Below are 12,597 nucleotides of genomic sequence, written 5' to 3' on the forward strand. Positions count from 1 at the left end.
CTTTGGCAGGTTCGGCAGAAGCCGAACCTTGCAGCATGCTCTGGCAGGTTCGGCAGAAGCCGAACTTTGACGGCCTACTCCAGCAGGTTCGGCAGAAGCCAAACCTTCGCAGCATGCTCTAGTATGTTCGGCAAAAGCCGAACTTTGACGGCCTACTCTGGCAGGTTCGGCAGAAGCCAAACCTTGGCAGCGAGCAGGTTCGGCAAAAGCCGAACTTTGACGGCCTACTCTGGCAGGTTCGGCAGAAGCCAAACCTTGGCAGCGAGCAGGTTCGGCAAAAGCCGAACTTTGACGGCCTACTCTGGCAGGTTTGGCAGAAGCCAAACCTTGGCAACGTGCTCTAGCAGGTTCGGCAGAAGCCGAACTTGCATTTCAATAACTTGGGCAATACAATAAAGCTGCCGCACTTTGTGATTACTTTTTTAAATTTAGTTTTGAAAATTGAAACAATTGGAGTACAATTATCAAAATTTTAAGCACTCATTTTACTGAAAATCAGTCAATTTTTTTAGACTAAAATAGAAAGTCTATTTTTCGAATAGAATGGGTTAAATATTAACTCTGGTACTTGTTTGCCTCTAACCCAATCATGGATAAACCATATTTTATATTTTGCTTGATGTTTCGTGACAGTAGTAAAAAAAAAAACTTAAAAAAACACTCTTTTGAATTGCTTTGGTCTGGGCAACCAAGTTTGGAAAATATTTGGTTGCCCTGCATGGTCACTCAAGAAGTGAGTTGGTAATGTGTATATTATGTTTAATGATAATATTCTAAATATTCAACAATTATTATCCTGAAGATTACATGAACAAATAATAATTGTTTGAAATTACTATTTTATTCTACTTCATCCTGAATCCTATCCATCGTGTAGGCATCCTCTGCATGTTTGTACCCAAGATCTGGATCGTTTGTTTCCGACCGGAGCTCAACATCCGTCAATCAACGCTTCGCCTCCCAGCCTTATCTACTCTCAACACAATCACCGGAACTGTCAATTCTGACAGGGTAAGTTGATGATTTTGTCAAGCCGCCTACACGTAACAGATCCTTTTTTGGTCTAGAGCTACAACATTGATATGTTGAAATTGGACAATGGACATTACTATCCATGGAATGCATAGGTCAAAGATTGAAAAGCTGTAGACTTTTGTTTGATCTAAACAACAACAACATAATCATCAGGATTTAAAATCAATGATTGTTGTCATGTTCCACCTAATGTGTATTTCCTCTTGTTTAAAAAATATATATTTATAAATAATACAATTTATGCCTCCGCTACAAAGTAGCCGGAGGCATCATGTTTTCAGGTTGTCCGTCCGTCCGTATGTCCTGTTCTCGTGATCGCGTTATCTCAAGAACCAATTGATGGATTCCCGCCAAACTTGGGTCATGTATGTATCTTGCAGAGCCAATGAACTGATTAGATTTTTGGGTCACGAGATCAAAGGTCACAGGGCTCATTATGTATGCAAAAATAGCTTGTGATCGCTTTATCTCAAGAACCCATTGATGGATTCCCGTCAAACTTGGGTCATTTATTTATCTTGCAGAGCCAATGAACTGATTTTGGGGTAACGGGGTCAAATGTCAAAGGTCACAGGGCTCATTATGTATGCAAAAAAAGCTTGCTTTTGTTTTGGTTTGTAAAATTGCTCCATGGCGGAGGCATCATTTTTTGACTGCGTGCGGTCGAAGGTCCATCTAGTTTATAATGATCTCCTAATCTGTTGGACAAGCATGATGTACCTGTAAATACACAATTTTTTAAACACACCTACACCTAATATTATGAAAGGATTATTTGATATTAATAGGAAATGGAACAAAAGATTATCTTTTCCTTTGCATGTTTTTTATCTGTGTCATATTACCTACATGTATGTGAATTATTCTAACCATTCTTGATCTTCTTGGACTATTCTCCTTGCATGTGATTGTTATGCAACAATTCCAAGGCAGCACATTCTAATCTCCTCCGAATGTTTATTTTATTAACGACCCCAGTTCGTGATCTACATGCATTAAGAGAAGATTCTGAATTAATAATGTTTTCCTTGGACCGTTGATCCTCTTTACCTTGATTTTATCTAATTATATAAAGTAATTCTTTGTAAAATAATGTGACAACCCTACTCATCTTCCACTAAGTTATTTTTTTATGTATCACTTAAACCAATCGTCTAACTTGACTTTAATAATTGTCCAAAGGTCATGTTTTAAAACTTATCGTAATTTAAAAAAAAATTAATGTAAGCAATCCTAACTTCTCTTGTTAAATTTATTTAGTGTATGACCTATCCACTTTAACTATTTTTATAATTGTCCAAAACACATGTCCATGTACATATATTTAAACTTATAGTAAATATTAGTAAATTAAAGTGAATATCTCTCAATTTTCTACCTGTATTGCTGTTATTGTATCACCAATTCTCTTTAACTTGACTTAATTGTTTTACATGTAATTGTGAAGGCACATATATTTAAACTTATGACATCTATTCTTGTAAACAAATTTAGGGAAGAGCCCGGAGGAATGCTGTTTTTATATTACCGGTAAACCTTTCTTGCTTGATATCACTCATGTCATCCTTGGTATAGAAAGATATGAGGGGTGTGTGGTGTAGACAAATTCATTTACATCTAGGAATGACAGGTGTTCAAGAAGAAAGTTTGTGTGTAATTTGGCTCAAATATCTTTCCATGCTTTCCTTTTATTGTACTCCCCCCTCTCCCTCCCCCCTCTCTTTCCCCCTCTCCCCCCTCTCTCTCTCTCTCTCTCTCTCTCTTTTAATTAATGTGGCCAGTTTCAATATCTACTCTTTGATTTGGAAAAGTATGTACTTTGTCATCCATGGTATAGAAAGATATAATAGGAGTGGTGTAAAAAAGTTTCATTTACATCTAGGAAAGACAAGGTGTTCACAGAGAAAGTTTTCTTGTAATTTGGCTCAATATCCTTCCATGCTTTCCTTTTATTGTACCCCCTCTCCCTCCCCTTCTCTCCCCCCCCCCCTCTCTCTCTCTCTCTCTCTCTCTCTCTCTCTCTCTCCCTCTCTCTGTCTAATATCTTTGTGGCCAGTTTCAATATCTACTCTTTGATTTGAAAAATTATGTACCCTGATTATGTACTTCATTTTGCTCCTTCTTCTAATGTCCCTGTCCTCTTCTTGAATTCCCTTTAGATTTGGGACATTTTCTTTTATTCTTTGACTTTGTTTTTCCATGTCACCTTCCTTTTCTGTCTATTTTGGGGGACTGAGGAGCAGCTTTTGCCAATTATCAGTTCTGATTGAGCAAATATTTATCTTATAAAGTCAGTATTTATATTTAGCTGATTATGTACCTTGTAGGTAGAAAATAGCTCTCATGTTTAATTGATACAGATACAGCACAGATTAGGATGTACATGTAGTATAATTTGTGTAGTTGGATATCTTTGCACTGACATGTAAAGTTGTTGCTTTGGGGGACTACTTATAAGCTTTTTCTTGCTCCCTTTTCTAATAGATTGTATAATAAACTCATTTATATGCATCATTTTCATACTAACCTATTATTATTATTTATCAATTCTCAAATAATTGAAAGTGATGTAAAGTGATTTCAATCAAAAACATTTATCTAATATTCATCTAGAATTATTTCCCTTTCATTTCTATTAAATACACATACCTGTATATATATATTGAAATACTAATATCATAATACATTTTTATTTACCCGAAAATTGATATTGACACTACAAACTAACCACACTCTAACAAACAATTTCATATTACTAATACTGTTATGTATTCTGGATGAACACATTACAAGTTTCATCCAAACAAAATCATATTCAATTTACTGTTTGTACAATGACAACTTGAAAGGGAAGATGATTATATATTTACTTGCAAACACAGGAGGCTCATTTAGTTCGTGTGAATTGTAACCACCATCAGAAAAAAATTTACAATGGAATTACAGGCAAGAAAACAAAGCCATTAGTCATATTCAACATTGTAGAATATAGAACATTGATGCTAATTAGAATCAAGATAATGAATACCTTTTTCTCAGTGATTATGAATTATGAATTACTTAAGTTATCAATTTCTATCTGAGCTCACTTTGAGTTCGTCAGTAGCTTTTAGTTATAGCAGGCTTTGATGCTACTTGTATTCCATATACATGTACACTGGTAGTGCACATGTATATTCTCACCTTCCAAAAAAGAAAAAGAAGAGTATTTTATAAATTTTCCTTGACATTTTAACAAGTGAGATGATTAAAATATAGTTATAAATGAAACCTTGAGGAACCTCAGTTTTGTTTGATGAATTACTGGAACTTTAGGTATTTTTTATAGTTTTATTATATACTTGAAGATGATTAGTGAAATATTTCTTCCTTGTAATTTGGTCTTTTTATGCCACAAACAAAAGATACATATTTTCTTTCCAATTATTTCTGTAACACCAACAGTTCACAACTGAATTCTGTTATCCTCATAGGCTTAGTACATAACCGACCGGTTTCCGTAGTTAATTGGTTAACAGAAGTCTTTATTGTCCATCCATACTCCTCAGAGCAATGGTACACCCATGAATATGACTCGTTCCGCCACGCTCGCCAGCCGGGCCCGGGGCGCTAACACGTACAACACCGACAGTGATCATGACAGCGGGGCGTCCTCCGCGAGTGACGACGAAGACACGGAGGCGATTGATGAATTCCTGGAGGAGCTGGCGAGGCTGGAGAGAGAGCTGAGGGATGCAGAGAGGGTGAGAGACCAGGCAGTGACCAAAGCTGATGAGATGTATGCAGAGCTGCAGAATGTTGAAAGACAGTAAGTATTCAAAACTTATGTTCGAAAGAGAGGGAGTGGGAGAGGGAGAGAGATAGGGAGAGAGATAGGGACAGAGATAGGGACAGAGATAGGGACAGAGATAGGGACAGCTGATGAGATGTATGAGGAGCTGCAGAATGTTGAAAGACAGTAAGTATTCAAGCTTTACAAAAGGGAGAGAGAGAGAGAGAGAGAGATATGGAAAGCTGATGAGATGTATGAAGAGCTGCAGAATGTTGAAAGACAGTAAGTATTCAAGCTTTACAAAAGGGAGAGAATGAGAGAGGGACAGAGAGAGAGAGAGAGAGATAGAGAGACGGAAAGAGAGACAGAGATAGTGTAACACGAAGATGGATGTAAAGAAATACAGAAAAAATTGAACAACGACAAACAGAGAGAGCGGGGGAGACTGAGCAGCAGCTTGAGAAAGATTTAGAAAAAGAAAAAAGAGAGAGTGGGAGGGAGGAAGGAAGAGATTGCAATTTGTGCTGGGGTCAACAGTTATGCACCTACAGTGTACATGTACATCTTCTTCGATGGTCATTTCTTGTTCTGACTTCTCTCTAGCAAATTCCTGTCCAGTTTGCGATGTCAAACCAAATGATTATTCTTTGTTTTACCCATGTGTCATTCCTACAACTAAAACAAAATGTAGGGCATAATCATTACATTGTTGAGTATTCTTTTTTTTTAAAGTATCAATTGTAATAGTAAATTCATTATTTAAAAAAAAAAGTTTTCTAAACTGATTTGTACCAAAATACTTTGTTAGCTGTTTAAGGGGTTAGGCTTGACGTCATGTGCTATTATCTGGCCCCTTTTACCAACCATTAGTTTCTCTTCTTGTATATGTAAAATCATTGTATGAAATGTTTGTATTGCTTGTGGTAAATAAATCAAAATCAAAATCAAATCAAATCAAATTAACATATAATTGACCCATTTTGTAGTTGTTGACGTTGCTAAGTTCAATATCAAATTTTTAATTTTGTATAGACATCGCTTTGAGCTGGAGCAGGTGAACGAGGACTATGAGATGGAGAAGACCAGGATGAGAGAGACCTTGATTGAGACTGGTGTGGAGGAGGAGCAACTGCAACAGATTGAAAAAGGAGCACAGAAAGGAGCAAAGCAAGCCGTCAATGTGAGTACCCTGGTCCCAGTTTCACAAAACTTAGCATCAATAACATATCTGCAGAGATTGTTACAAGCTACTGAAATCATTGCATTTGATTGGCTGTTGACACATGTTGTGTAGACTTGTGGCAGTTATGATCCATAACAGGTTTTGTGAAACAGGGTGTGGTTTTCATATGAGTATGCACACTGGATAAGAGATAGGCACAGTTTTTTAAGAAGTTGGAAGAAAAGGAATGAAGGGAAGAGAAGAAGAGAGGTGTCAGGGAGAGTGAAAAGGATAACAAGAAGTTAGAAACAGGGAGAGGGAGAGATGAAGGGAGAGAGATAGGAAAAAGAGAGAAAGAAAGATAGAGAGAGAGAGAGGAGGGGAAGAGGAGGAAGAAATAAAAAGAGGTTTAAAAAGAGAAAGGAGAGGTTGAGAAAGTGAAAACAGTGATATTAAAAGAGATGTACACTGTACATTGAGATTGAGAAAAAAATTGGGCATTAACTTTCTTCTAGATTAGCAGCTTTGGGCTTTCTGTGTGAAGAATCCTTTGGTAACTTTTTTTCTATGGGAAAATAAAGTGCTATGCAACACATGTAAATAAAGTCAGGCACTTTTTCATTAAAAGTCAAATTGCCTTTTTTTTGCCTATGTGGTAGAAACTATTAAGCAGACTATAAAAATTGAAGCAAATGGCACATCTAGTCTAGAATATAGCATTCATACGCCATCGCCTGAGTTTTTTTTAATGCTGCATGAAAAACTAAACAAAAGCTAATCTAACCTTCATTTCTGAATGATATTGTGGATGTTTTTTTGTAAAATTAATCTAGGAGAAAATGAAGAAAACTGGAAAGCGTGCTGGTGTACAAGTAAGTCAGCAGGAAAATAGTAGATTGATCATTACATTTCATCTTGTTTCATTATGGATTTCATATCAACAGCACCACCATCATCATCATTGTCATCATCATCACCAACAGTTATCATAATCATTATCATAATAATAATAATAATAATAATGGGTTGTTGTATAGTGCTCATGTCAGTCAAATTTGACCCTCCTGCCGCTCCCGATTATTACCCTGGCTTTAGCACGGCTGCCATACAACGCTCTAGCATTTCAAGGAATTAATTCCTACCAGGTACCCAAGCTCTCCTCCCCCCCCCCCCCCCCCCCACATTAAGACGACTCAATAATTATTAGTGTCTACTACATGTACACATAGTTTCGTGTTGATAAAATCTCATGAAAGTACCCATTTATGAAGTAAGCTTTTTAGAATACTAGAATTTTGAAAAAAAATTCACTTGAGATTAAATCCAGCTACATATACATGTAAATTAACTTCTTTTTTTAAAGTGTTAGTGTTTTAAAGTGTTCAACCAAGATGATATTTCATGGCATACAGTGTGTTTAACTTTCTTAGACTTTGACCATTCTAAACTCATTCTGTGTGACACTAATTATATCCCTTGTTTTAAATAACATCTCTTTCTCTCTTAACTACTTTTCTGTACAGATGCTCATATACTAACACTTTTTTTTGTATAGAACACTATTGATCTCTATGTAGTATTTTATATCTTTTCTTGTATGTATCTCCTCATTTCCAAATTCTGTTGTATTTTTATGCTGCCATTGGTATAAAATAGATTGAACAAAAATGAAGGAAATAATTTTGTAAATGTATCATAACCCTAACCTTTTCATTTCCAACAAGCAGTATTGTCTACATGTAGTTCTTTATTTGATATTACTAACCCATGGATTCATTCATCAACCAAGTGGCCATTTTCTAACCAAACACCAGGGGGTGTTTCACAAAGACTAAGATCGACTTTAAGTTGGACTTGACTATGGAAGGCCGTTCATGCCATTTACTGGCATTGGTCTCTCAAGGGACGTACAAATCAAGGTCTCAAATTTACAGAATTTACATTTTTTGATAACTCATTATTGAAGAAAAAAATCTAATATCATAATGGTGGGAGCAAACAGTGGCATGAACGGCCTGCCATAGTTAAGTCCAACTTAAAGTCGATCTTAGTCTTTGTGAAATACCCCTCTCTTCTTCATTATATTGAGAAGACAATTGGGGATGACAGCAATAAAAGTACTACCGGTATATCGTTCATTTAGATATATACCTACATGTATATGCACATTGTACATGAATATATTGAACATCTACTAACCAATTTTGTGCCCATATCAGGAAGCAACCTTTTATTTATGTTGCAGTACTTTGTTTAAAGGACGTTTGTCCTGGAAACTGAAAAAAAAAAACTTGCATTGTGAAAATATTTGGTGTCAAATTCAACATGGAAACAAAATTATTATTATTTTTTTTTAATATTGACTCTTGAAAGTTCTGTATAATACTTAGGAGCGTTTTCTTCTTGATACTTGCAAAAGTACATTTTGATGATAGTTTATAACAGTTTATTAAATTTAAAATTTGGTTGTGGAAAGTTCATGTACATGTACTGTTATAATTCTTCATTTATATAATGGCACAGAAGGGGGGGGGGGGGGGTTAAAGATTTTATATCCAAATATTTTTTGTTTTACCCTTGTATCAATTCAAGTTTAATATCTTTTTTTTTTCTTTTTCACCTACTTTCAATTTTTGATGTCCTTTCATGTTTCCTGTAAGTGGTGTTTTATTATTACATGGCCATTGCGATCTTAAAAGCATATAGCATGATAACCATTATTCTGCATGTCGATGAGCTAAGGTCTCCAACGAGGTCTAACTTACCTTTTAAGTGACAGATACAAGATGATACTAATTAAGGCAACTGCAGCTCACTCTTTAAGGTGCTATAAAGATAATTTACTGCCAGATGAAACCAGATTAAACCAGATTAAACCAGATGAAACCAGATGAATCTGCTTTGCTTGCTGCAGTGATAATTAAATATCAAAATTCAGTCTTATTACTGACAAATTCCAAGTGGAGTCTAGAAACATGAGATGCCACTCATACATAAGAAACTAAAAAGACATGTTCACCTTTCTCATGATAAATCCATTTTCATCATGCGTTTATTCATGTATACAACCATATTCATTTTAAGTAGGCAGGCATATGGCATGCTATTTTCCTTGGAAAAATAATTGAATGCTGCAAACAGCTCAACATATTAAGCATGCTTATGCATTGGATCAGCAAGTATATGTAATTTTAGCATGTTTTTATTATCCATGTTAATGTTTGTGTTTTATCCTTTTATTTTGTTTTCTTTACCAAGTTGATTGTTTTTTTTTATAAACTTATATTACATACATGTACAGGAAATGTCCATTGCAAGTCAAAAGGCAGTTCTCGGTAGTGTGAAATAATTCAAACATGTTACATGATTACTTGTTCATGTATCTACATAGTAGATAGTGTACATCTAAAGAAATATTAAGCTTTTTTTATTTTTTTAAGTTTCATGTATTACAGAATATCAATCATATTGAATTTTTACATACAGGTACATGTAGATGATATTTATAAATATTTTCCTTGCCCTGAGAGTTTGCAAGCATGAAAATCAGTTAAAGATAAGCAACACTTTTTCTGCCAGCGCTATAAAGATGTATTCTCTCTACATATGCTACTAGTAAGTCGCATGTATGCATACAAATATAGCATGCTAAAAATTGCTTGCGAGTATGTATGATACATTACCTAATATAGTTCATTAATTTTTGCATTTATATACGGTACCATTAAAAAGTGGGATACTTAATCTCATTGTTCTGAAATTTTGTGTGAATCTTACAAACAATGTAGGGAGAAAAATTCTGCCATGGAATGGCATTCTAACTTATGATAATAATTATAAGAATAATAATAAGAAGAAGAATAAGAATAGGAATAATGATAATAATATTAATGATAACGATAATAATAATGTAGTAATATAGAAATATTAATAATAACAATAATATAGTAATAACGATATTAATTATGATAATAATGATAATAATTGTAATAATGATAATAATTATAATAAAAATCAAACATTTTTGTATAGCGCATATTGAACACAAATGCATTATAGCTTGTCTCTAAGGGCTTTGAATTTTTTACCTTAGGCTTCACAAACTTTTGCATGATGTCATAGTTTTCATTACATATTATATTTGTTTCTTATTCATTGTATATTTGATCTTGCTGACTACCATAGTTTGTGGACTTTGCTGAACACCTTGCTCAGATGAACATAGAGAGGAGCCAGCTCAGGCATCAGGTGGATGAGATCACTAAAGAATGCCAGCACTGGAAAGATCAAGTGTAAGTACAGTGAAACCTGTCTATAAAGACCACTCAGTCAAGGGAGACATTAAAAGGGGTCTTTATATGCAGGTTTACTTTCTATTGAGCGATCCATCTTCACAGGTTTTTGCAACCTTCATGGAAAGCCCTGCATATAACCTTTGTTGATATAGTTAAAATTTACCAGTACTTTATATAGTTTGATTTTTATATTGCGAAATAAATGAAATTGAATTGAGTTGAATTCTTTATCGTCCTTGTTTTCCTAGATTTTCTGCCCTTTAATCTGTCTTTCATTAATTTCTCTCTTTTACATTTTTTCTTATGAGTGAGCGTCCTTTCCCACACACACACTCATGTTCAGACACACCTGGTTAGCTGTATCTCAATCAGGTTGACTACATCTGTCTACCATCTCATTGTCTCCCTCCCCCACCCCCTCTCTTTTTCTCTCTTTCTCTCTTTCTCTCTCTCTCTTTCTCTCTCTCTCTCTCTCTCCTCCCTCCCTCCCTCCCTCCCGCCCTCCCTCCCTCCCTCCCGCCCTCCCTCCCTCCCTCCCGCCCTCCCTCCCTCCCTCCCTCCCTCCCTCCCTCCCTCTCTCACTCACTTCCAATCACTGATCTCCATCTTCCCTTTCATCCCACAGTCTTGCCAGTACGAACATCACAGCCGAGGAACTTGACGAGCTCGGGGCGAGCGGGGAGAACGGGGATTTGTCCAACTCTAGAGAGAGAAGCAATACCCAGATAGTAGAAGATGAAGAGACATCATCTAAAGCAGACTCGGGAGTGGTCTGAACGGAGATAAGGTCAAGCAAGACATGTCAAAGGTCAAAGTTTAAGTGCATACAGTTCCTTTGTTCTTGTCCCATTGAATACGTTTTACATTTCATGTAATGTAGAATACCGGTATGATCGTAAACATGTGCATGTATATGTGTGTTGTAAGACATTTATTCATAACAATGTATGAACAACTTAAGGTTGATATGTATTAATAGGTTTATTTATCATTAAATCTTTTTACATCGGTGTAGACAGGTGCTAAAAGTAGCTTGATCTCATGATATTTTGAAGCGCCTTGAGCATTTAATTAAAATGGATAATGGCGCTATATAAATCTCATGTATTATTATTATTATTATTATTAGGTAACGTAAGTACTGATATTTTGCCAATTTAATATAGCGACACTCATTCATGTTTATTATATGAACAGATGTTAAATACATGTACATGTATAATGTACCTGTAAGTTGGTGATGTTGTGGATCTTATTAAGTGTAATCCAGGGCTGTCTTTCACAAAGATCCTAAGTTGAACTTATCTCTTAGTTGGACTTAACAAATATGAAAAGCCATTAGCATCGTTGAAAATATTTTGTAAAACTTATTTCAAAAGGCATAAAATGTTGATTCAAATTATTCACATTTTCTATTATCAAGGAGATTTCATGTTCTTGATGTAGAATTTATGAAACGTCTAAAAGGTTTGTTTTTTGCTTTTGAATATATTTTATTTTAAGGCTACAGATGGCTCTCCACAATGTTTAAGTCCAACTTAGAGTTAAGTTAGAATTAGGATCTTTGTGAAACACCCCCAGTACTTGATAAATAAAATATGTATATGTTCACAAGTACACATGCGCCTTTACATGCACAATACTTCATGTTCTTTCACTTGTAGATAACATTATCTGGATATGTGTGTTATATTTTCATGTTTAGGATGGTAAGAATGTCAAAGTTATAGGAGTAAATCTCAAAATGGGGTATAAGTGGCTGCCCAGCTTCGCTATTCTTATAATACAGTATGGTAAATACACTTTCTGCTACACTGTAGTTATATAATACACACTTAATGCTCCCTCAAAGTGAATTTAGTAATGTACTTGAACTTGTGTCAAAGGGTTACATGTCAATGTAAAGATTTGTGTAAGTAACTATACATGTACTTTAGTATGCATTCCAAGAATTTTCCTAGTCAGCTGTTGAGCTGCATCATGGGATATTATAAAGAATATATGAAATGTCATGATTCTTGTGTACTATTTTGTATATAGTGAAGAACTTAAAAAGAATTGAAATCTATTGATTTATGTGTTCTTATTGTTGTTTGTGTTGTTTCGTTGTATTTCATGTTATTGTATACCATGTAGCATTGCTAGTTTATGGTGTCTTTTATTCAGTACTAGTCATGAACTCGTAGTAATTCATAGTTTCTAATGTGTATTATTGATGCAATGAAATAGATAATAATTATCGATTGATATTATGCAGCCAAACTACCATAAGCCTTGCTTTGAAAGTTAAAGAAGGATAGACAGTATATTGATATTTGATAATTCTAAATTAG

General features: G+C 35.0%; 1 protein-coding gene across 3 annotated transcripts in view; it reads left to right on the top strand.

The window, feature by feature from the left end:
• Window positions 1–11,301, top strand: part of LOC100889698 (metabotropic glutamate receptor 3) — a 30,384-nt gene extending 19,083 nt beyond the window's left edge. Inside the window, exons 12-18 of one of the 3 annotated variants that reach the window (XM_030982214.1) lie at window positions 878–1,011; window positions 2,530–2,565; window positions 4,584–4,843; window positions 5,840–5,987; window positions 6,803–6,841; window positions 10,155–10,261; window positions 10,890–11,301. In XM_030982214.1, the coding sequence (XP_030838074.1) occupies window positions 878–1,011; window positions 2,530–2,565; window positions 4,584–4,843; window positions 5,840–5,987; window positions 6,803–6,841; window positions 10,155–10,261; window positions 10,890–11,040 (875 nt within the window). In that variant the 3' untranslated portion in view covers window positions 11,041–11,301. The remainder of the gene's footprint in view (window positions 1–877; window positions 1,012–2,529; window positions 2,566–4,583; window positions 4,844–5,839; window positions 5,988–6,802; window positions 6,842–10,154; window positions 10,262–10,889) is intronic. The other 2 variants (XM_030982216.1, XM_030982215.1) reach the window with 2 other exon arrangements.
• The last annotated feature ends 1,296 nt before the right edge of the window (window positions 11,302–12,597 follow it).

Source organism: Strongylocentrotus purpuratus, unplaced genomic scaffold (genome assembly GCF_000002235.5).
Source record: "Strongylocentrotus purpuratus isolate Spur 01 unplaced genomic scaffold, Spur_5.0 spur5_scaffold_12, whole genome shotgun sequence".
Lineage (NCBI taxonomy): Eukaryota > Metazoa > Echinodermata > Echinoidea > Camarodonta > Strongylocentrotidae > Strongylocentrotus > Strongylocentrotus purpuratus.